This window comes from Glycine max, chromosome 9 (genome assembly GCF_000004515.6).
Source record: "Glycine max cultivar Williams 82 chromosome 9, Glycine_max_v4.0, whole genome shotgun sequence".
NCBI classification, from domain to species: Eukaryota; Viridiplantae; Streptophyta; class Magnoliopsida; order Fabales; family Fabaceae; genus Glycine; species Glycine max.
The window spans coordinates 35,289,044-35,312,905 of NC_038245.2; the positions used below are offsets into that span (position 1 = coordinate 35,289,044).

General features: G+C 33.7%; 2 protein-coding genes across 4 annotated transcripts; both read right to left on the reverse strand.

The window, feature by feature from the left end:
- Positions 1–1,883: 1,883 nt before the first annotated feature.
- LOC100789969 (O-glucosyltransferase rumi homolog) lies at positions 1,884–13,926 on the reverse strand. Of its 3 annotated transcripts, XM_026123760.2 has the most exons (8): positions 13,668–13,926; positions 12,981–13,323; positions 7,655–7,659; positions 5,091–5,660; positions 3,752–3,944; positions 3,234–3,298; positions 2,857–3,067; positions 1,884–2,430 (listed from the first exon to the last, which is right to left on the reverse strand). In XM_026123760.2, the coding sequence occupies exons 2-8, from the start codon at positions 13,185–13,187 to the stop codon at positions 2,068–2,070; spliced, it is 1,614 nt and encodes a 537-aa protein (XP_025979545.1). In that variant the 5' UTR covers positions 13,188–13,323; positions 13,668–13,926; the 3' UTR covers positions 1,884–2,067. The 3 variants fall into 3 exon arrangements, with proteins under 3 accessions (XP_025979545.1, XP_040860856.1, XP_040860857.1); XM_041004922.1 differs by lacking the exon at positions 7,655–7,659 and having other exon boundaries at positions 5,091–5,631; positions 13,668–13,925; XM_041004923.1 differs by lacking the exon at positions 7,655–7,659 and having other exon boundaries at positions 5,091–5,631; positions 12,981–13,397; positions 13,668–13,925.
- Positions 13,927–17,641: 3,715 nt separating this feature from the next.
- LOC100779839 (50S ribosomal protein L6, chloroplastic) lies at positions 17,642–21,267 on the reverse strand. The gene is made up of 3 exons (XM_003533953.5): positions 21,031–21,267; positions 19,479–19,787; positions 17,642–18,089 (listed from the first exon to the last, which is right to left on the reverse strand). Exons 1-3 carry the CDS (start codon positions 21,063–21,065, stop codon positions 17,753–17,755), a joined length of 681 nt encoding a protein of 226 aa, XP_003534001.1. The 5' UTR covers positions 21,066–21,267; the 3' UTR covers positions 17,642–17,752.
- Between the last annotated feature and the right edge of the window lie 2,595 nt (positions 21,268–23,862).

Below are 23,862 nucleotides of genomic sequence, written 5' to 3' on the forward strand. Positions count from 1 at the left end.
AACAAGAAATATTTATTGTTACCACATGAAGGAGGATTGATTGGGCCACACACATTGGTGTAAACAAGTTGGAGAGACTCCTTTGCTCTTGAATTAGCTTCTTTTGGAAAACTCCTTCTTGCATGCTTTCCAAGGAGACATGCTTCACACAATAGATTAGGATGGTTGATGTGAGGCATCCCTTTCACCATCTTCTCCTCTCCTAAGAATTTTAGTGCTCCAAAATTCAAGTGCCCAAATCTCATATGCCAACACCATGATTCATCTTTTATGCTAGCCTTCAAACATTTTGCTTCATTGGTTTTAATGTTCAAAGTGAACATTCTATTTCTTGACATAAACACCTTGGCAATCAAATTAGAATTTTGATCTCGAAGCCATAAACAACAATCTTTCATATGAATTTCATACCCCTTTTCAACAAGTTGTCCCAAACTCAAAATATTGCTTTTTAGTTTATGAACATAGTAAACATCTGTGATTAATTTGTGAGCACCATCTTTTAAAGAAATTAAAATGGTACCTTTTCCTTGGATTTGCACCTTGGAAGAATCTCCAAAAGAAACATTTCCTTTCACCTTCTCATCAAGTTCCACAAATTTCTCTTTGCATCCACACATGTGATTGCTTGCTCCATTGTCAAGATACCATAAGCATTTGTCTTCCTTCTTACCATTATTAAGTGATAGTAGTAGTGTTGGCTCTTCAACTTCTTTATCTTCTTTATCATCAACAAGATTGACCTTCTCTTCAACATTTGTTCTACACTCCCAAGAGTAATGACCATATTTATGACAATTAAAACATTCAACATTAGATTTATCATACCTCCTTTCATATGCTTTTTCATAATTGTTTCTACCTCTTCCTCTTCCTCTTCCACGACTTCTAGTGGATTGATGGCTCCTCCATTCATTATTGTCAAAATTATCACGATCTCATCTTCCTCCTCTTCCTTGGCCATGACCACGTCCTCTTCCACGTCCACATGCTTTTTGACTACTTTCTCCTCCATTTTCTTTCAAAGAAGCTCTGGCTTTGAGGACTTGCTCCAATGGCTCATCATGTCTTCTATTGAACCTTTCTTCATAGGCTTGAAGAGAACCCATCAATTGGTCTACGGTCATTGAGTCTAAATCCTTAGACTCTTCAATAGCACAAACCACATAATCAAATTTAGCGATTAAGGAGCGAAGGATCTTTTCCACCACACGAACATCTTCCAATATTTTCTCCATAACGCTTCATTTGATTCACAATAGCCCAATACCTTGTTGCCAAAATTTGAGATAGATTCGGATTCCTCCATATGCAATGATTCAAACTCTCTACGTAGAGTTTGTAGGCGCACCTTTTTTACCTTATCAACGCCTTCAAGAGAGGTTTTCAAAATCTCCCATGCTTCTTTGGAAGTGGTTGCATTTGACACCAACTCGAACATAGCTTCATCCAAACCTTGATGAATGAAAGTAAGTGCTTGTTGATCCTTCTTCTTCGACTTCAACAAAGTTTCCTTCTCATTTGGTGACAAAATAGCCTCATTTTGAGGTTGGGTATAACTTTTCTCTACAATCTCCCATGCATCTTGACAACCTAACAAGGCTTTCATGTGACGACTCCAATTATCATAATTCTCTTTGGTAAGACGAGGGAATTGAAACATACTCAAACCATTGCTTGCCATCTCTCAACTCAAAGTGTTTCTCTCTCAACTCACAAAGTGTTTCTCTCTCAACACTCTAGAACTCAAGCTCTGATACCACTTTGTTGAAAGAAGAAGAAGATTTTATTTCATTTGTCACACAAAATACAAGAGTATGATCCCCTATTTATACTAGAATAGAGTGACCACTCACATAATTTGCTTATTCAAGAATACTGAATGCTCACATAATTGCTTATTCAAGACTTTGTAACTTACAACTTTACAACTTTCATCTTCCAAAATCTAAGACTCATAAAACTATCCTCCCAAGATAACCCTATATATATGTGTGCGGAACGGATAAATATTCTAAAGAATGAATATGTTGTCTTGAATATGGAAAAAAAAAAAAAAAACATTCATTAAGATGTTATGGTTTGATTCTCCCAATAACTTTTCTCCCATGAATCAACTTGTTGAATTGAACTTTCCTTTCTCTTTAATTGTGCGTGCAAAGTTGGAGGATCATAAGGGGCAGGCATGGAGCAAGGATCGGTATTTGCAGGAACCTTGACCAATGATTCCATCATAAATTTCTTTACTGGTCCTTCTGCTCCACAAACCATTGACTCCGCACATATTTCAGTAGCATTTGCACTTAAAGAGGGTTTGTATCTAAAGAGTTTAGCATATGAATTCAGGAGATGAAACATGTAGTCGTACACGTAGTCCATCTTTACCTCTTCTTGAATGAAATCACTTGCAGCCTTGCCAATTTGATGTGCCTGCATTTCACAAATAACAATATGAAACAAAACAAGTTAAAACATTGAGAACGTGTTATGTAATTTATTTTTACCCTTATTATATTAAGTGATATTCACCATTAAATCTTTTAAGATTAACTTGGTAAGACTTATAATCCAGCCTTAGTAGAGGCTGTTGTTTCCTGCACCTTTTAAGATTAACTTGGTAAGACTTATAATCCAGCCTTAGTAGAGGCTGTTGTTTCCTGCACCTTCAAGTTGCTTCTTACACCCCATTTTTGGATTCCGGAATGTAAAATTACATTTCAAATTGATTACAGGTTTTGCCTTCTCCAATAATCAATTCGAAAGGTAAAAAAAAACATTTCGGAAAGGACATAGGAAGCAACTTGAAGGTGCAAGAAGCAACAGCCTTTAAGTGGATAAGCAAAACTTCAAGATTACCCTTTGCTTGTGACTATTGCCCCAATCCACTGCAAACTTAATGGACCTGCACTTGTCATCTTCCTTTATGGGCCAATAGTGGTGCCCCGGAATTAGTCCTCTTGTGAAAAAATCATAGTAATGTGGTTTTACAAGGAGAGTGGGAGAGTCACATGCCAGAATGTATTTTTCACTAACTGACCAAGCAGAACCTTCAATGTACACCTTATATCTGCACGAAAGCATGATTGAATTGAAACATTTATTTATTGATAAACTGAACATATATATCCAATAACAAAAACATATTATACACATAATTTTAACTTAAGGAAGAACTCAAACTTTTTCCCTTTCATGTTCCATAAAAAGAATGCACAGTTTCATGAATGCTATACCTATGAGTGCATTGACTTGCCAAGTCTGATTTCTTATACCCCTCTTGTGATTCTCGCCCCCAATCCTGGAACACAATTTTCATTTGTCAAGAAGAAACTATGTGGCTTTATTGTGATAGACAATTAACATTGCATATAACAAAGATCCAATATTTTGCAAACAGACAAAATATATTGAAGAGGACAGTAAGTTTTTGTTAAAAGGAAAAAATGCAGCAAATGTTCATTAATAAGTTATTTCCTTTAATTTTGAATGTACTTCTAAATTTTGAATAAAAAAAGGAGAAAAAAATAATATAATATCATATGCAATATTGCTACTGGATTGTGTTTGCTTAGATTTGCATGTTATACTTTGTACTGCTAGCTTTTGCGCACCTTGTGCTTAAGCCAACTATGTATAATACAACTTTTGCTTATAAAGAAATATTATATACAAAATTATTTTTTTTATATGCAAATAATAAAACTATTTTCAATAAGTGTAGTCAAACAAATTAAGCTAAGAAATGTGATACCTGAGCATATAAACGAGCATTCCAATCTTGATTTTCAGAAACATTGCATTTCATGAGGTCTAGTCTGGTTTCAGCAACAACTGGATTGCCTTTCCAGTATGCATAAGGCTCTCGGTTCAGCCATGGTATCCTCTTGGTGCCTTCTTTCAACTCTCCCAACAAAATCTCCCATGGCTTTATGTTAACCTCAGCCCTATGCAGCAGAGATACAATAGCATGCCATCAATATTAAGTTATATGTATGAAAAATAAAATAAATTAGACCATATGAAAACAATTTACTGTGTATATTTATCATTGCATTTTTCTTTTGAGAAATATTAAATAGATACGTAGAGTTAAATAGATAAGATTTCCAACAAAGAAAAAAAATTGTCTAGATTCAGAGATTGCCATTAAAACTCAAAACTTGAGCCAGCTAAATCATCCAAGTCAAAATTGGATCAAATATTCATATCTATTTGGTCCTATAAACCATTAAATTAAAGTGTTCCAATGTCCGTTTCTGAGAATGGAAAACTATGTTTTAAAAAAGAAAAAAGAATAAAAATAATATGCTTAGGTAACTTTTTAGTTCTTATAATATAAGATTGTCCTTGTTTTTATTCATAGTTTATTTTTTCTATTTTGGTCCCTATAATTTTTTATTTTCATTTCTGTTATTGTTAATTGTTAATGTGATTAACAGATATTAGAAAACAGACTGGTATGTCTCAAGTAATAAGTACTAAAATAAATAAAAGAATCAATATAAGAAGAATCTACATAAAAAAAATTATAAGGATTGAAACAATAATATTAGAGACTAAGATAAAAACTCAAAAAATTATAAAGACTAAAATAGGAAAGAAATTAAGGAATCAAATTGGAAACAACCATATATTATATAAGAGAACAATTTTTTTATTTAAGTCAAAATAAAAAATAAAAAACTAAAGTTCCTTTTAAACCAAATAAACCCTTAATACATAGGTGGTTAGACAACTTAGTCTCAAATAATTTCAAGTATACTGCATACACTAACTCCCACGCTCTAAAATAAAATAAAATAAAAATCTCAAGTAACATTATTTTTTTGTTAGATTGTGTATCCATGATAACTCTAAAGTCTACACCAAACCAATCCCTATTTACTCCTCCAACAATTGGTATTTAGTTAAGCATTTAAACTCACATTAAACCAAATAACATTCAAGGCACAAAAGTTAAAACAATGTGAGAATAACTTCTTTTTTTCAACGTAGTTGCGTTTAGTGCAAGTGGTTCGCAAACATGTCTTAGATACTAACATTGAATAGTACTACAAATTGAAAGAGTGGAGTGGGCTTTAGTGGCTTACCATCCCCAGAAGGACCAATCAGGGAAAACAATATCCAAAGTAGCATCATTGCCACAATACCGAAACAATGGTGGTGGTTGCTCAGTATTAGGCCCATTGTAACGATCAACCAAAAGCACAGGCCAATCCACACAATCAAACATGAGCTCCAAATCAGGAATCTTCCCAGGGTACCTTCTCAACAATTGTAGAATCCCCCATATGCTAAAAACATCCCTTGTTTGATAGGCTTTTTCATAAGTCTCCAAATAGGCCTTACCCTTCAATATAACCAACTTAAAATTTGCGGTTTGTTTTGCCCTCTCCACCATCTCTTGCGTTATGCCCGTGCGGGCCCACGGTCTTAGGTCCTCGTGGATCCAACGGAAGTACTCCGGACACGTGGCACTGGATGGACGGCTCTGATCGTTTTCTGGGATTGGGGATTGGTTTGTGGGGCATGTTCCGGTGAGGTTGTATGCACTGCAATTCAGTGGGATCTCTATTGGCTTCTGGATGGAGACTCTGAAAGGACGTGTGTCGTATAGTGTGGTGCTTAGTGCTGATTTTGTAGATCCGGAAAAAAACAGGCTACACATATCACAAAATGACCACAGAAAATTAACATGGTGTTACAAAAGGAGCAATAACATACTTAATTACCAAATTATTGGTAAATCTAATGAAGGTATGCAATAGCTAGACAACTAAGAGTTCATTACTAGAGCTCACCAATTTAGCGTAACCTGAATTCTAACCTCAGCTACTCTTTCCTATAATACAAAACTAAATTGAATGCATTGGTTATTTTTTTAAAAAAATAATCAATATATAATCAACAAAGCAACTCCAGCATATATATATTATGCAATTTGAAGTGATGTCACAGAGAATTAAAATTAATTAAGAATACTAAATATACATATCTTTTTTATAATGTTATATATATATAGTATAAGGTTTTGTTTCTCAAGAGATACCACCTCTAAAATTTGATATTTTTTTCTGAATTGCACCACTTATGCTGACATTTTATTAATATCAGTAATATAGAATGTGATATTCTTTTTTTTTTCACGTGTTCTATAATTGAATGAAATTTTATGTTAAATTCATGAGATAATGGGTCCATTTAGAGGGAGTAGTATGAAAATTTACAAAATCATAAAAAGAAAAGTAGTATTTAATAAGGAAACAAAATATGTTTCATTAAGTTATTTGATAGCTGTCATATTCTGTATATTGTATATTATTAACTAGGTGATTTGTTGTACCATTAATCACGTTATTTGTAGGCATATTCTAAGGAGATAAAATAGGAAATAGTTTAAAGTTTCTGATATGAAACAGAAGTTGTACTGTGTATATATTGGCCATTCTGATATGTGAAATAGACACAGAATTCTTCCATAATTTATTATGGCATCAGAGCAAGGTCCTGATGGAAAAAAATCTGTGGTAAATGTTGGGGTGGTAAAGAAGACGCCATCTCCGTATGATTTGAATTCGAATGACAACCCAGGAAGCATAATCACCCAAGTCCAACTTCGGGGTGAAAATTAAGACGAATGGGCAAAAGCTATTAGGACCTTGTTACGTGCACGATGTAAATGGGGGTTTGTCGAAGGAATCGTAAAGAAGCCGAATGAAGAATCACCAGAAATGGAGGATTGGTGGACCGTCCAATCGATGGTGGTGTCTTGGATCTTAAACACCATTGAATCTTCTCTGCGTTCTACTATTTCCTACATGGAGAACGCAAAGGAACTTTGGGACGACATTAAAGAGCGATTCTCAGTTGCGAATGGGCCAAGGATTCAACAACTGAAATCGGAACTTGCTGAATGTAAACAAGAAGGAATGTCCATGGTGAACTACTATGGAAAACTCAAGGCATTGTGGGATGAACTAGGAAATTACCATCAGATACCAACATGCACATGTGAAGGGTGCAAATGTAACATCAAGGCAAAATTAGAGAAACAAAGGGAAGAAGAGAAAGTGCACCAGTTCCTGATGGGATTAGATGATGTGGTGTACGGAACGACTCGCTCTAGCCTTCTTGTGACCAATCCACTGCCATCGTTGAATCGAGTATGTGCTACTTTGATACAAGAAGAACGTGTGAAGGCCATATCTAGGACCAAGGAAGAAAGAACAGAGATTGTTGGTCTAGCTGTGCAGACCGGTGGAAGGGCTAGAGGACGCGGAGACACAAAAGACAAAGGCATAGTCTGTTCAAACTGCAATCGGACAGGGCATGATACCATGGGATGTTTTCAAATTGTCGGATATCCAGATTGGTGGGGGGATAGGCCACGCCATGAAACAAAAGCAGATGCTCGAATGAAAGGGCAACAACAGGAACGCAGTGCAAATTCTGGACGCGGCAGAGGCATGGGTGTACGAGCAAATGCTGCCCAAGCAACTATTGGAAGAACAGTTGAGGCAGCGGCAGGGGTAGACAACGGAGGATTGGCCGGATTGAGCACAGAACAGTGGCAAACTCTTATGAATATGCTGGACAGCCAGAAGGGAAATCCTAGTGAAAGAATGACAGGTAAAGAAGATTGGATTATTGATACAGGGGCTTCAAATCACATGACAGGAAATTTAAGATTGCTTCAGGAATTGAAGGAAGTACAGGGATGCCCTATAGGTTTGCCAGACGGACAGAAACTTGGTGCAACGAAGGAGGTTGAAATTAAGCAATGTGTTATATGTACCTAAATTGAGTTGTAACTTGATATCTGTGACCCAATTGATAGATGAGACAAACTGTGTAGTGCAATTTTCTAACTCTTTGTGTGTGATGCAGGACCGCACTTCGAGGATGCTGATTGGATTGGGTGAACGAATAGATGGGCTCTACTACTTCAAAGGGACACGAAATGAGAAAGCTTTCAAAATTGATAGTGGCCTGTCACTTGATATTTGGCATAGGCGAATGGGGCATCCTTCTTTGAAGATTACGAAGTTGGTTTCAAATAATAGTAGTAGGAATAATGACTATGAAAATAAGGCATGTGATGTTTGCCAAAGGGCTAAGCAAACTAGAGATAGCTTTCCTTTAAGCAATAATAATGCAGCAGATGTGTTTGAGTTAGTTCATTGTGACATATGGAGGCCTTATAAAACTCCATCTTCATGTGGTGCTTATTATTTTTTAACTATAGTGGATGATTATTCTCGAGCAATTTGGATTTTCTTGTTGTTAGATAAAAGGGAAGCACCTCGTGCTTTGTTGAATTTCATTGCATTAGTAGAAAAACAATATGAAAAGTAGGTTAAAATGATTCGAAGTGATAATGGAACCGAATTTACATGTTTGCAAACTCAATTCCATGAACGTGGAATCGTGTTTCAAACATCATGCATCGGAACGCCTCAACAAAATGGACGAGTTGAAAGGAAACATAGGCACATACTCAATGTGGCTCGGGCATTGAGATTTCAAGGTAATCTTCCCATTTCTTTTTAGGGTGAATGTATTTTAACTGCCAGATATTTGATAAATAGAACACCAACACCATTGCTAAATGGAAAATGCCCTTATGAGGTGTTGAATGGGAAGCCACCTACCTATAAACATCTTAGAGTTTTTGGATCTCTTTGTTATGCACATAATCAAGGAAGGAAGGGTGACAAATTTGCCAGCAGAAGTAGAAAGTGTGTGTTTGTAGGGTACCCACATGGAAAGAAAGGATGGAAGCTATTTGACTTGGATACCAACACTTATTTTGTATCAAGAGATGTTGATTTTTTTGAAGCTGAATTTCCTTTTGGGCAAGAACCTGTGATCTCTAGTGGTGAGTCAATGACACACATGCTAGATGGAGAGGCTCTTGCTGATGATGAAAATGTTCATAGGGAGCAATTTGTAAATGTTGAGTTGCCAAGAGAAGAGAGCCATGATGACGTGAGGGGGGAAGTAACCAAGAAAGTGAACAAGTTATCACTAATGAAGAAAATGAGGAGCAGCTCGATCGAGGAAAGCGTGCTAAAATTCCTTCTACAAGGCTCCAAGATTGTGTGACCAATACAGTGAAAACATCAGAGAGCCCATCTGCTAGTTCTCCCATCTCACAGCATCAAACAAAGGTACGGTATCCTATTGCTCATTACACTAACTATGAAAAATTCTCATTGCACCATCGCAAGTTTCTTGCAGCCGTGGTAGTCGATAGAGAGCCTATGTCATTTGCAGAAGCAATAAAAGACAGCAGATGGCGTTTAGCAATGCAACAAGAAATACAAGCTCTTGAAGATAATAATACATGGAAAGTGTGTTCCTTGCCAACGAATAAAAAGGCGTTGGGATGTAAGTGGGTATATAAAATCAAGTATCATTCCGATGGGACCATAGAACGGTTTAAAGCTCGACTAGTTATCCTTGAAAATCATCAAGTTGAAGGCATCAACTACAACGAAACCTTCGCACCAGTGGCAAAAATGGTCACCGTGCGAATCGTTCTAGCAGTCGCTGCAGCGAAAAGATGGGAGCTTCACCAAATGGGCGTACATAATGCGTTTCTTCATGGTGATTTAAAAGAAGAGGTCTTCATGAAATTTCCCCCCGGCTTCCACTCCTCTCAGCCAGGTATGGTTTGTAAGCTTCAAAAATCATTGTATGGATTAAAGCAAGCCCCGCGTTGTTGGTTTGCAAAGTTGTCTTCGGCTCTCAAAGATTATGGCTTTGTGCGATCATACTCAGACTACTCTTTGTTTACATTACAAGATAAAGACATTCGGCTAGTGGTACTAGTGTACGTTGATGATTTGATTATATGTGGGAATGATCACGACTCGATACAATGCTTCAAAGACTACTTGAGAAGATGCTTTCATATGAAAGATCTGGGAAAATTAAAATACTTCTTAGGGGTGGAAGTTGCAAGATCCCCTAAAGGTGTGTTTCTTTGTCAGAGAAAATATGCTCTAGATATTATTAGTGAAGTTGGTTTACTTGGTGCAAAATCGGCTAGTACTCCCCTTGAACAAAATCATCATCTTAGCCTCTCTAATAGCGAGCTTCTTCCTGATCCTGATCGCTATCGCAGGTTGGTGGATCGTCTCATTTATCTTTGTTTTACACGACCTGAATTGTCATATTGTGTCCATGTGCTGTCATAGTTCATGCAGCAACCGCAAACTGAGCATTGGGATGCTGCTCTGCGAGTAGTTAGATACCTCAAAGGAAACCCTGGACAAGGAGTCCTCTTGGACAGTGATTGTGATCTACAACTGTATGGATGGTGTGACTCTGACTGGGCTACTTGTCCTCTTACTCGTAGGTCTCTTATCGGATGGATTGTTTTCTTGGGTAACTCTCCAATTTCTTGGAAAACCAAAAAACAACATACAGTAGTGCGTTCGTCCGCTGAAGCTGAGTATCGGTCGATGGCTAGTACCACGTGTGAACTGAAGTGGATCAAGGGAGTTCTTTCCAGTCTTGGGATCAGTCATTCGATGCCTATACAACTCTACTGTGACAGTCAAGCTGCGCTGCACATTGCAAAGAATCCCGTCTTTCATGAGCGTACTAAGCATATTGACGTGGATTGTCACTTCATCCGTGATGAGATTGTTCGTCACACCCTGCAACCGTCTTATGTTCCCACTCATGCACAACTTGCAGATACATTTACAAAAGCTTTAGGTCGCGCTCAGTTTCATTCCTTGCTTGGCAAGTTGGGCATTTGGAGTCCACATGCACCAACTTGAGGGGGGTAATAAGGAAACAAAATATGTTTCATTAAGTTATTTGATAGCTGTCATATTCTGTATTGTATATTATTAAGTAGGTGATTTGCTGTACCATTAATCACATTATTTATAGGCATATTCTAAGGAGATAAAATAGAAAATAGTTTAAAATTTCTGATATGAAACAGAAGTTGTACTGTGTATATATTGATCATTCTGATATGTGAAATAGACACAGAATTCTTCCATAATTTATTATACACAAAACTTACATGGAATCCAACTAATAATAAAAATTATGACCGCTAGTTATATATAACATTACAAATAGTCAAACAAATCTCCAAATAAAAACAACGACGTATTACCCACGTAGCTCGAGAGTTGAACTAGAACAACGTAAATGCACAACTGTAAATTGCATGGGAACGTAATAGTATGACTTACTTCAAAGCTTTGAATTATGGCTAAAATAAGGTAGAGAAGTGAGAAAAAGACAGGAGTGCCGTTAAAATAGAATTATTTAATATTAATGTAGGGGTACAACAGTGACAAAGTTATATATGGGTCGAAGACAATTTACGTGCATCAAACAGGTGCCACAAAATCGCAAGCTAGACTCACGATCCCTTAAAGTCAGAATTGGGTGGTCCCTTTTTTTGGGTGTGTCGTAAGATTTTAAGGACACGTGTTTTACAAAGACTTCCTACAAGTAATAATCTTGGAATTTCTGTATGTTTTGTTAACCGACACTTTCGGCGCCTGTTGCAAATAGGAACTTAGGGCTAGCAAAAACACTAATTATTTCAAGAGAAATGTTAACACACTTTTTGAATATATTGTTCTTTATTTTAATAAATATTTTTCATATATTAAGTCTTAAATTTTTTAAATCATAAAGCTAAAACGAAGAATGTTTCACTAAATGTATTTTAAAGTAAATTACATACACAAAAGTATTATGATTTTATAAAAAAAAAAAACATCTTAATTCAAATAAAAAAAGTCTTGTAATTTAATACTAATTTTCAAATATAAAAATTTGAAAATGTAATGTCGAATCTTGCGTGAGTCGTCTGACAATCCAAAATGTGAAACAAATTCAACATATTAATTTTCATTTTCAAATCTTGAATCCTTATTCAACTATCTTAAGTCTTAGTCAAATTGTCTGGTTAAGTGAGATATTGAGCCCGGCCTCCTAGCTATAAGCTACCCTGTTGGTTTTTATCTTCTTTTTTGGTGTTCCCCACCACTTATTTTTTTACTTTGGCAGCAAGGGTTAAACCTACCACATCTATATCTATATCTTACTTTCCAATAAGTTACACCTAAATAGCTAACATATTCTTCTTGCTCACACACACTATCTTTCATAAACTTTTCATGACATCTTTATATCATCAAATTCATTTAACTAATATACAATTATTTCTTAATATATTAATGAACCTCAACCACACTCCTTAAAAATGGAGACCTGTTGTCAAATTGTCTGTAAAATGTTAGAAATACTAAGTAATGATCAAGATATTGATATACTATAATCTTAACACCACCTTATTGGAATTTCATTCATTTTTTGCACTGTAAACTTGGATGTACACAGTGGTACATGATGGTTAAATACTTAAATAATTGGATTTCTAGTATTTTATTTTTTTGTCACCCGCACATTTTTAATAGCGTCCTTTATCCATTATACCTCTGAATTGGTTTTCTTTATATAAATATTAATTAGTATATGTTGGCTTATAAAAAAAATAACATATTTCATCTCAATCGTATTTTTTTATCTATAAAATTAACTTAAATACAAAATATTATTTAAGAGGATGGATGAGTCTAATATAACTTGAATTCTAGTGTTCTATGCTACTACATTCTGTGTGCATTCAATATATATATATATATATACACGTTGCAAATCACTACATCTTTCACATGCGAATTAACACGCTTATACTGGCCACACGAATATAGTGGGCTACGCGTCGTTACTTCAACCATGCATGTGTCTCGGGCCAAGGGAATTCACACACCATTCCTAACGATTACTAAGGAATTCAGCAACGTGTCTCTGCTTCAGACAACAGTAACGTACGAAACAAACAAGAAGCATCTAATAACGTTAAAAATAGCACACACATTGAGCCTATCAGCGTTTGAGGTAAAAGGATAATAATAATAACAAAGAATACTCACATGTGTGTCGAGCGTGCGCGTGTAAGCCAACGCGGCGATGATGAGCACGACGGGGAAGAGGAGAACCGCGGTGGATCGCGGCAACGTCTTCGTCACTGGCCACCAGATTCCGTCCTTGGAATTACGAATATGCCCTCCCGATCCCTGAATCTCTTCTTGACGCGGCGTGATTACAACAACCTCCTGAACCTCGTTGTTCTTTCTCATTCTCTGTTTCTATATATGGCTGTGTTAATGCTGTTGTGTTGTGTCACTCCACCACTACCCTTTTGAGTTTTTGAGCTTCTTATGAATGGAGAGGATCAAAAATGAAAGCTTTGAAATGGGTCGGTGAGATGTGCCCCTGCGTTGCAAAAAAAAATTGAAGACCAAAAAGATACCCTTTTTATGTTTCTTTTTGTTTTTGTACAATACTGGCTGAAGAAGAAGAAAAGAGAAAATTGGGTGAGTACATGATACATAAATATAATATAATGTGTGTTTGGAAACTCACTGAAAAGTAATAAATCATGTCAATTATGCTATTAGCTTTGAATAAACTGGAAAAATCACATATGAGACTATGGTAAAAAAAACTCTCAACTTTTAAATAAATGTAAAAAGTTACATCTGGGACGTACGTGGAACCAAAGATATATGCTCACAGAAGATCATAATAACCGACACAAAGAAGACAAAGATAAGAACCTGTAAATTTTTCTTGTGTTGAATGTGTAGATTGGAGTTGAGAAGAATGCGAATGGCGCTAAAGAATCTAAAAATTAAAGATGTTTAACCTTATTACAAATTGAGGGCATGTAGATCACTGATTCAAAAGGGCGGAAATTGAAAAGGAAAATTAACATGAGGGAGAGTGAGAGTGAGATAGAAAGATATATATATATTGAGAGAGGGGGAGGAGAGAGAGAGAGAGAGAGAGAGAAGAGGTTGAATCCACAAGGACCCAAGGAAACCTTTTGAATTATATGAAATCAAAATGGGATAAAGATAAAAGGGATAAAGATAAAAGGGTCCCCATGTCTTCTGAGGGCGTAGAAAATGAACGCTCGATGGCCACAATTTTGGAAAAAGTACACATGCAAAGTTGGAGAAGTAATCGGTGCAGTGAGAAAGGTGCACCGATTACTTTTATTTTGTGATAATAATCCTTTTATGATAATAATCCTTTTCTTATTATAATTACGTACTATAATAACTGATTTTCTTTTCAAAATTCTCATTGATTGTTTTAAAAAAACACAAATTAGTTGAGTGTGTTTTTAATTGATGAGAAAATTCACCTTATTATTCTTTCATTGTCATACTAAATTTTTGACACGTGTATATTACTATTCAATGATTAAAAAGTTGTCAGTTTTTTAAATGTAAAAGAATTCAGTATAAATATGTAAAAAGATTCCCTCACAAAATGAGAAAAAAAATTAGAATGTAACATACGTTGACACGTATAATTGTATTTAGTGGCTTAATATATATATATTCTCGACTATTTCACAATTTGAGTACAATAAAAAGGAAATTAATATCAATTATAATATTATACCAACATTTCCTAATTATTGATCCTATCCATCATTTGGTTATTGTAAAAACAATTTTTTATAAGAATGACACAACTTAGACACAACTTAATTAATTAATCTAGACTCTCTTAACTTTTGCAAATCCTCTAATACTTGCATTTTGTTCTTATAAATAAATTGATCAACATATAAAAATATATATTTGTATCTATTTTCTATATCAATATTCTTAGCTAGTTTAGAAAATAAGATAGCAAGCTAACTAGTTTATTTGATCGTGAAACAATCATTAATTTGAACACTGTGTTAGGTTTAATTCATCACATTACACTAATTTTTAAAGGCTCAAAGAAAAAAATTGTATATCATCACTTCTTATTTAATGATCTTTACATGTATTTTGTGTATTTTTAAATAAATTTTAACAATAAAAAATATTAAATGCATTATGTTAAAGAGGAACACATACGATAGGATGGCCGGTGCAGTGAGAACCGTCTTAAGATTTGAGAAAGTGATCACATGGGGCCTTGCTGATTAATTCAATGGTTATTATTAGTGATCCACCATAAATCATGTGGTGATCTTCTCCATATTAGAATTTGTCATTTTATGAAAATACATAAAGTCAACAAAGAGAGAAAGTAACGTAGTAGGGTAGTTTCTACTTTCTACAATGGATCATCACTTTGTTTAGGCATTAAAAGTTCAACGATAGTACATTTTATTTTACTAAAATAAAGTTACACATTTTAATATATTTTTTCTTTTCTTAACATTTCTAAAACCAAGTTCTGCATAATGGTCCCCTATGTTAATGTCAACGACTCCTATCTCAAAGTTGTTGACCTTTGCCCACGATGGAAATTGGAATCTATTGACAGAATTTATGTCCCCTGCTGACCCATATTAATGAGCTTATCCTTATTGGCCTGAAAGTTCCACATGGCTTAGAAGGAAAAGATGCCATTGCCTGGCTCATTCCTAGTGGACCTTTTAGAGGACTCTAGGGTGCCTTAGTTTTCTTTCTTTGCTTTTTCATGCTTGTATTCCTACTCTACTAACAAAATATTCGAATGCAAAACTAAATTTGCACTTATACATCGAACACATTATTATATTAGCATTTGAGTTGTCAACATATCCCTCCTGCTTTAAGAATCATGGAAAATCAGAGGTGATGTAGCTGTATAATAACTAGTTTTGGAATTTTCCAAAATTACGATTCTCTCTCTGTTAACTACAGACATTTTAGTTTTGTCTTCCATGATTCCATCCCTTAACTAGACATCTTTTACATGTGTGATAGATTTTTCCTTGCATCCCATGATGGACTTTATTTACATGCATGTTTGATGTTAGACAGTAGTGCACGGGATTTTGTAAGGGATTTGAATTCTTCTATTTTTTAAAAACAAAAAAACAAAAAACTAGAAGAGAATTAATGATAAGATCTAAAGTAGAGCACAAGATGTGCCAAGTTTACGAAAAAGAACAAAACAGTTGTGAGGTTCACAAGGCCACAAAAGGATACGTGATAGAAAGAGATACTCGATTTTGTAAATGACGAAAAAAAAAACTTGTCATTAATTGTTTAAGGGTTTTTTTTTGTAAGGGATGTAATTAAGGAATAACGATTTTGTAAATGAAGAAAACAGAAAAACTCTCATTAATTTTGTAAGGAGTTTGTATTTTTTGTGTGTGTGTAAGGAATTTGTATTCTTCTTTCTTATATAATTACTGTGGAGAAAAGAATAAAACTTGTCATTATTTGTGTAAGGTTCACAAATTATTATTATTATTATTATTATTATTACTATTATTATTATTTATCTCTTTTACAATATAGAAAAAGGAAACATCTAAATCAATTTGTAGGCCAAGTGTCCAAAAACATTTATAGCATATTTGGAACTTAACGAGATTCTTAAAGGTGAGTTTTAAATCTCAACTATAGATTTGTTCATTTTTTATGTTTGAATCTTTTAAAGTAAATTTATTGTTGCTCAAAATGTAACTTTTACATTGGATTGATTATTTCATATTAAATTTTACTATAAACTTACTTAAAAGAATAAGTTTCTAACCGTAAAATACTTTTCGATATAAAAAAAACCCATCTAAATATACTTTATTTCCAATTCATTTTCAATTGAAATTAGTTTTATGAAATAAGTATCATCTGAAAACAAAGTTTATAAAATGCTTATTTAAACACGCACTAAAATTAACACGGTAAAGGTTCCAGATTCTCGATCGTTATTTAAAGACTAGAAGAAGAAAAAGAAAAAAAAAAGCTTTGAATTTTTGTGATTTTGGAACCCATTATATGAATATGATATCAGTGCAGGAATGACATTGGTGGCACCAAAAAGGAAGTTGTAACAGAACAACATGCCTTTAGCTTCTTTTTTTAATTCTCAAAAATAATTCTTTTGTAAGTAAATTAATTTTAAAAAACTAAAACCTGTTAACATTTATTGTAAGAATTAATTAGCACAACTCCCATGCATTACAAGGTAAATTTAAATTGAAAATTTAAAATATAAAATATTCTAAATTATAATAATTTTTTAGAAATTAACAAAAAGAGATATATTATACAACATATTTAATGAAACATATAGTATAAATACATAAATTTAACGATAAAACTACCTATAATTAGTATATATAAATTATTTATTCAAGAGTAAAATATTAGAATATTATTACTTTTTTTTTTGAAAGAAGAATATTATTTTTATAACACAGTTAAAAATTTATATCTCTTTAAAAAAGGTGCCCTTTGAGCCCAAAAAAGAAAAGGCACCCTACCAAAATAATAGTCAGGAAGAAAGTAAAGGCCTGAAAAGATAGGCAGCCAAGTGCAGTAATTACTTTTTTTAGCTACAATCCCTCAATTTTTTCCATCAATAGTTTGCTGTTTGTGTTAGCACTCAATTTCCCAAATGATATGCAGCCACCCTCAGTGCATGCTTCTTGGTAAGATTTATCTCAATATAACCAAAAACAATATAAAATTCGTTATTAACATGATAGATTATTTATCGAGTTATTATCATGCTCACACTATAATGACAGTTATTGATTGTTACGCTTTTAAATTTCATCATAAGCATAAGTGGCTCAAGCTTATCTCAATGAATATAAATTTCTTTTACTTGGGTAAAATATTTCCATTTCCATTACTAACAAACGAGGAAAAACAACAAGAGATAAATGAAAATGAAAAATTGAAACTCCCCATTACTTCTTCTTCCCTGCTTTCCCTTCCTTTCTCCTTACAACTTCGTCAGCATATTTGACACCCTTTCCTTTGTATGGTTCTGGGGGTCTCCACTTCCTAATTGAAGCAGCAAACTGGCCAACCTCAGATTTGTCATACCCACTAACTGTGATTCTGGTGTTTTCCTCCACCTTCACTTTGAGGCCATCAGGGATTATCATCTTAACAGGATGAGAAAATCCAAGATTCAGCACGACTTCGTTTCCTTCTACCATAGCACGATAACCAACACCAACAAGTTGAAGTTTCTTTTCAAAACCTTTAGATACTCCAATCACCAGGTTGTCTGTAAGGGTCCTGATAACATTTATTTGAAAACCACATGAGAGTCAAGAATGAATATGGACAAATGAAATATAGTTAGATTTGATGTTTTTATGAATCTAAATTGTGATGCACTGCTTAAGCTTCCAAAGGTGAAACTTAGGATGCTACTCATACAAGAAAAACTTTCATACATGAAATGGAATGGTGGTGGTGATGATGATGATCACTATAACAGCAATACTAGCAATAATAATAGCATTATGTCAAGCCAAGAAATACCAAGAGTTCATTTCCCCCAATAACAAACAAAAAAAAGTGAATGATGAGAATCTGCAAAATGTATTGCACAAATTTGAATAGTTTTGAGACTATTCATAAATGCAGGCACAAATCTAACATAAATCCTTTGGGACACTAATATATCTCAAGCTCAATAATAAAAAATAACCAATCTCTGAACTACCAAAGGTTACTTGTAAAAGTTAAGTGCACTGAGAGGAATTGTGAGGGGACCATCAAAATGTTCTGACTGCCAACTTTGAAATGCAAATAACACAAGCTTTTGATCAAATTATAGACATGCCAAGAAAGGGGAGATGGGGGGGGAGGGACCATCAAAATGGTAACAAGAACTTATCCCAAACATGATTAGTTACTGTTTGTTGTAGAAGGGACCAGTAAAACAACAAGAACCATCAGGGTTTCAATAACCAAGATATTCTCTGAATTCATAAACATTGAATATTCTAAACATAATATCCTTTTAAGTGGCATCAAATGGGGACTGGGGAGCTTTCCAGGATTTGAAACTATTGACTTTCAAGTCACAAGTGTAGTCAACAACCTTACTGTTGCATCAATGTTCGCCCTTGCAATTCAAAAATCTAATCAGATACAAAATTCTAATCAAATTATAGTGTCATGAAAACAAGTTACCCAAGGTATAGTCAAGATCACAAAATTCCCCAAATAATATAACTATCATAAACCACTAAATTACCATGATTAAGAATAACATCACCTAATTGCCAAGCTCGTCCATTCTGTATCACTACTTTCCTGTCTTATCTCTTAAGTAATTAACACAATACTAAGTAATAACTACCAGCATCTAGCTCAAATAAATTATTGCCATGATTAATGAGAAAGCAACAACAAAAAATGAATACTAGGTTATAAATTTACAACAAAATTTATCCACAAACATTGCCGCAATATGCCACAGACATTGGCCACATAGGTGCAATGACAATCAGCTATAATCAAATAAAGGTTTTCTTCGAATTTCTTTTCAGTGTGTTAAGAAAATAGTTCTGAAATAATGAGAAATAGGTGCAAAGGCAATCAGCTGTATTGAGACAAAGTGGAAATGTAATACTCCCAAATACTATTTAAAAAGAGGTCAGTAAAATAAAGTACCTAAAAAGCCCATGCATTTGATTGGCCCTTCTGGTTTCAACTGCCTTTTTAACCCTTAGAGTCCCTGACTCTTCCCTCTCAACCAACACTTCTCGAGGATAACTTAATGCAAGTTCTCCCAAAGGACCTTTCACTTGTATATCCTGTCCTTCCAATTTGACTGTGACATTGGATGGCACAGGAATTGGTTGCTTCCCAATTCGTGATTCCTTACATTCTACAGTCTTTCTAATGAAACCAACATGAGCACCAGGAACAGTTGAAACTCTGAATTTATTTGTCTCACCAACAAAAACAGAATTCAAATTGCTGAAATAGGACAGAAATGACTAGTGAGATTTCTCAAACCTATAGAACATTAACTTTGAGTTAAAGCAGCTTTTCATCAACTAAGAAATTATACCAATCATATGAACACATTGAAAGAAAAATAGAGAAAAAAAAAACAAGAGTGCTTTAAATAGATACAGGGCTCATTTAATTTGATGTTCTCCTTAAATTTTTATTTCCCGCTTCATAGCCTTGTAGTCATTGTTAAAATGCAATTTTGAGAAAAGTAAGTGCAACATCCAACTAGAACATAATGCATGCCTCCCATCACCATGTTTGTATGAAAGCAATCAATGAAGTGGCAGAAACAATAATGTTCCAATCCTTTCTGTTAACAGTAAATATATGAATACATTCACATCCCCTACAAATGATTTTATCAAGAATTCCCTGTTGGACTACTGAGAAAGCATGCTCATTAAACCCCATCAAGCCTGTACTTGTCACTTGCAATATGAAAAAACACATTCAGAGTTATTATTCTTCTTTATTTGGTTGAAGTTAGGATATCCCAAATGGGAGTCAAAGACTTATCCTTCAAAGAATTTAGATTCATTTAAGAGAGTAAACTCTCCTAACATAGATTTTTCTATACACAGGGACCTGGGGATCGAAGACCTAACCACATGCCACTATAACACTGACTATACTACTAGCAAACATTTCATCAAATTTCACTAACAAGCATTTCTTAAAAAAAAAAAAAACTATTCGGAGTCATTATTCTTCTAATACTCACTATACCACTAACAAGCATTTCATCAAATATCCTCAATGCAACAGCCACTTCATTGAATTCCAAGCACAGATTCACAAAATGACTAATATGATATCATCATTATTATTATCATCTACTAGTAAATCATTTTGAAAACCATATTCAATTAAAGACCCATAAATTCATTGAGCCAGCGTATAATTCTTTAGACCCAATTGAGACTTGAAGAACTCAGGGCAACTAAGGTGAAAGAAAGCCACATTCACAAGAGTTCAGAAAATTGGGCTTTCCTAAAGTTTAAAACTTTGTATGCTGCTACGACAAAGGGAGCTGAATCCCGTAATGGGTGTTTTTTTCATTCATGTGATGCAACACTTGGCAACCACATAACAGTTATTGAACAGTGGAATGCAACACTAGTGATGCTTCAAAAAGCAGGGAATTAAGAAAGTGAAGTAGAACAAGTGGAGCAAGGAAAAGAAAGAGGAAAGTTGGGAGCTTGACCTGATGCGAAAAGAGGAAGTAACCGAGGAAGTCATTGTTACAAACTTACAAGGTTGTTCCACCAAGAACAAGAAGTGAAGAAAAAGCCTTATCCAAGCAGGTACCTGTTATCTGCAACGTGACGTATTGGTATTTTTGTTTTTGTTTTTTTCTTTTTTAAATAAAAGCTTGATCTGAATTTGGAAACTATGGTTTGTGGTAGTCTTGACAACCAAACTCGTACATGTGGGTACATAGTCGAATCCCTGGTGACTTTGACTAAGAATCTTCGGGTTGATCAGGTTTGAGAGTTATTTAATCACGCTCAGAGATAAGGATGTCATTATAGATAAAGATGTTTAAATGAATTTATTGATATATAAGAAGATAAAAATAAATGTATAATAACTTATTTTTTAAAATTTTAATATAATTTTTCTAAAAAAATAACTTATTTTACAAATTTAAACTAAAGATAATAAATTTTAACCCATTAAATATTAAGGACTAAGTAGCAGGATATGTTGGAGAGTTCACGTGGGGAGGTAATTCCCGTTCTCTTCCCACCTCATTAGCATGTCTAGTTTGTGATCCAAGAAGTGTGGATGGGGTAACTCTTATTCGGAATTGGATTATACAGTTTGGGCCCCCAAAAGTCCAACATCAGTTTAAGCTTGAGTTTTCTTTCTAATGAAACAATGGTGTCATTTGTGTATGTCATTTTTTTTAATTGAGTAAATACTCACTCTACTTGATTGTCCAACAGGATTAGAATATTACACATTAGTTTTTTCTTAAAAAAATTAAACTAAAATAGTTTCTAGTAAAGCATAAAATATAATTTTCATATTTATGGAAGAACACAAAAGGATGAATTTGATATCTATTTTGTATATTTAAGAGTCTAATTTAATAAAAAAAATTATATAAAAAAAACTAAGAATTTCATTAGCATGTACTGAGACTCTAAATGTTTTTTTTTATATTATTGTCTAATCATAAAATGTTTTATATGAAAAGGAATATTATTTTTTTGTAATAATTAATTTAGAAACCCTGCTAGCTTAGGAAGGTTTTTAACTAATTGACTGTGACAATATTTACATTGCTAATATACTAAAATTAAACTCAAAAACTAATGTACTAATATCATGATTTTTGAAGAATCAAATGGACTTAGTCTTTAAAGGATAAAGAGAATGATATGTTTTCCAATTAAGATTATAAAAATTTTCTCTAAACTATTGCAAAATGTTTTAGTAGCACATCATAGTCTACACATTTGAGCAATTTACTGATATAGTAGGTCCTAAGGCCTACATTGGAAGACCATGAGTTTGAACTTGAAGTTTTTGTTCATCTTTATTTGTGTACGAGATCATAGACGATGATTCCATTTTAAAATTTAAACCACAACTTTTCTTCTTCATAGCCTGAATTAGATATGGGTTATAACTTATAACATATTCATCATAACATGTATGATATGTGTGTAAAAGAAAAGTCATGGAAAATATATTAAAATGAGATGTATAGATTATATTAATCCATTAATTATGTATTTGTTAAGAGCTAAGATGACAATACTTTTGAGTTACTTTTTGAATATTCGTGGTAAAGTAGATTTTGCCAAGTTGGCTCGGGTCCTTGGTCTGAGAGTAACTAGCAGAGCTAGAGCTGGATGCTGTCCAACTTTATGCTGTAAAGTTCCCTTGCTTTAAAATATATGCCAAGTCCCTCCATCTATATACACAATTACACATACTACTGTTCTCTGGTTTGTTGACTCCTTTATGCTGATTAATTGTTTTCAACATGATCATGATAGTCTTAAACATCTATCATGTGTACTTGGCTCCTTTCATCACATGCAAGAATATGGTTTTACAGACACAATGTTCTGTGAACACACAAGGGTAATAACAAAGTGTTGTTCCTTTAATTTGAGAGTGTACTTTTAAGATATGCATGTATAAAAATGATTAAAAAAAATGTGGGAGATAAAAATATTTTTATATGATATTGTGTATGTTTGGATATTCGTTGTGATCGGACGTTTGTGCCGAAATGAAATTTACAAAATAATCTTCACCTTTCCTTTTGTGTTCAGTTTGCGATGAAATATTGGACTTGATATCAGAATTCGTGCAAATTAAATTAGACTTAAAATCAAACATGCTAGTTGTAGAGTCAAACAACCAACTTTTTTATATTCAGATAATAGAATTTTCTGTTCATTGGATGAAGATTTATGCATGAAGTATGAAGAATTAAATTTTTTATCAAGTTTTGTTTGCAAGATTTGTACCTTTAGTGAAAAGAAGCTCTTATGAGGAATATTTTGAAATCAGCTTTACTCCAGAAGATCGTTATCTGCCTTTTCTGCTTAAACAGCGAAAGTGCTTTTAGCAGGTGGTCAATCAAATAGCAAATATTGGTCATTTTAAAATAACTTTTTGAAAATTTAATGTTAAAAAGTTTATATGATTTTGAATAATTTCAAAACTAATTTAGTTTAGAAGATTTTATTTTATTTATATAATAAAATAATTAAAACAGTTTAAAAGTATACTTATTAGCATCCCTTAATGAGATATATGGGAATGCAAATTTTCAAAAGAAATAATTAATTTTAAAAAAAATTGACAAAAAATATTCAAAATAAAATAATCCAAACAAGAAGGACTAATGGTCTAATGCTGTTAAAAGATTTTTTTTTCTTCTGAAAGTAGCCAAACACATGAGCTGCCACCATGCTTTTGGTTACAATGTATACAATCATGTAGTACCTCATTGATTTATTTTTTTTCTTTCAGTTTTCTTTTTTGATTACCTTTTGACATGTTTATTTGG

What these genes read in the sequence shown, in the direction of transcription:
- LOC100789969 (XM_026123760.2), bottom strand. Translation starts at nt 13,187, where the DNA reads ATGAGAAAGAACAACGAGGTTCAGGAGGTTGTTGTAATCACGCCGCGT. An exon ending in GCAAGTCAATGCACTCATAG is followed by an intron (nt 3,068 to 3,233) that starts GTATAGCATTCA and finishes GCTTTCGTGCAG; the next exon opens with ATATAAGGTGTACATTGAAG. An exon ending in GCAATAGTCACAAGCAAAGG is followed by an intron (nt 2,431 to 2,856) that starts GTAATCTTGAAG and finishes TGTGAAATGCAG; the next exon opens with GCACATCAAATTGGCAAGGC.
- LOC100779839 (XM_003533953.5), bottom strand. Translation starts at nt 21,065, where the DNA reads ATGACTTCCTCGGTTACTTCCTCTTTTCGCATCAG. An exon ending in ACTTCCTCTTTTCGCATCAG is followed by an intron (nt 19,788 to 21,030) that starts GTCAAGCTCCCA and finishes GTCCTATTTCAG; the next exon opens with CAATTTGAATTCTGTTTTTG. An exon ending in CAAATGCATGGGCTTTTTAG is followed by an intron (nt 18,090 to 19,478) that starts GTACTTTATTTT and finishes AAATGTTATCAG; the next exon opens with GACCCTTACAGACAACCTGG.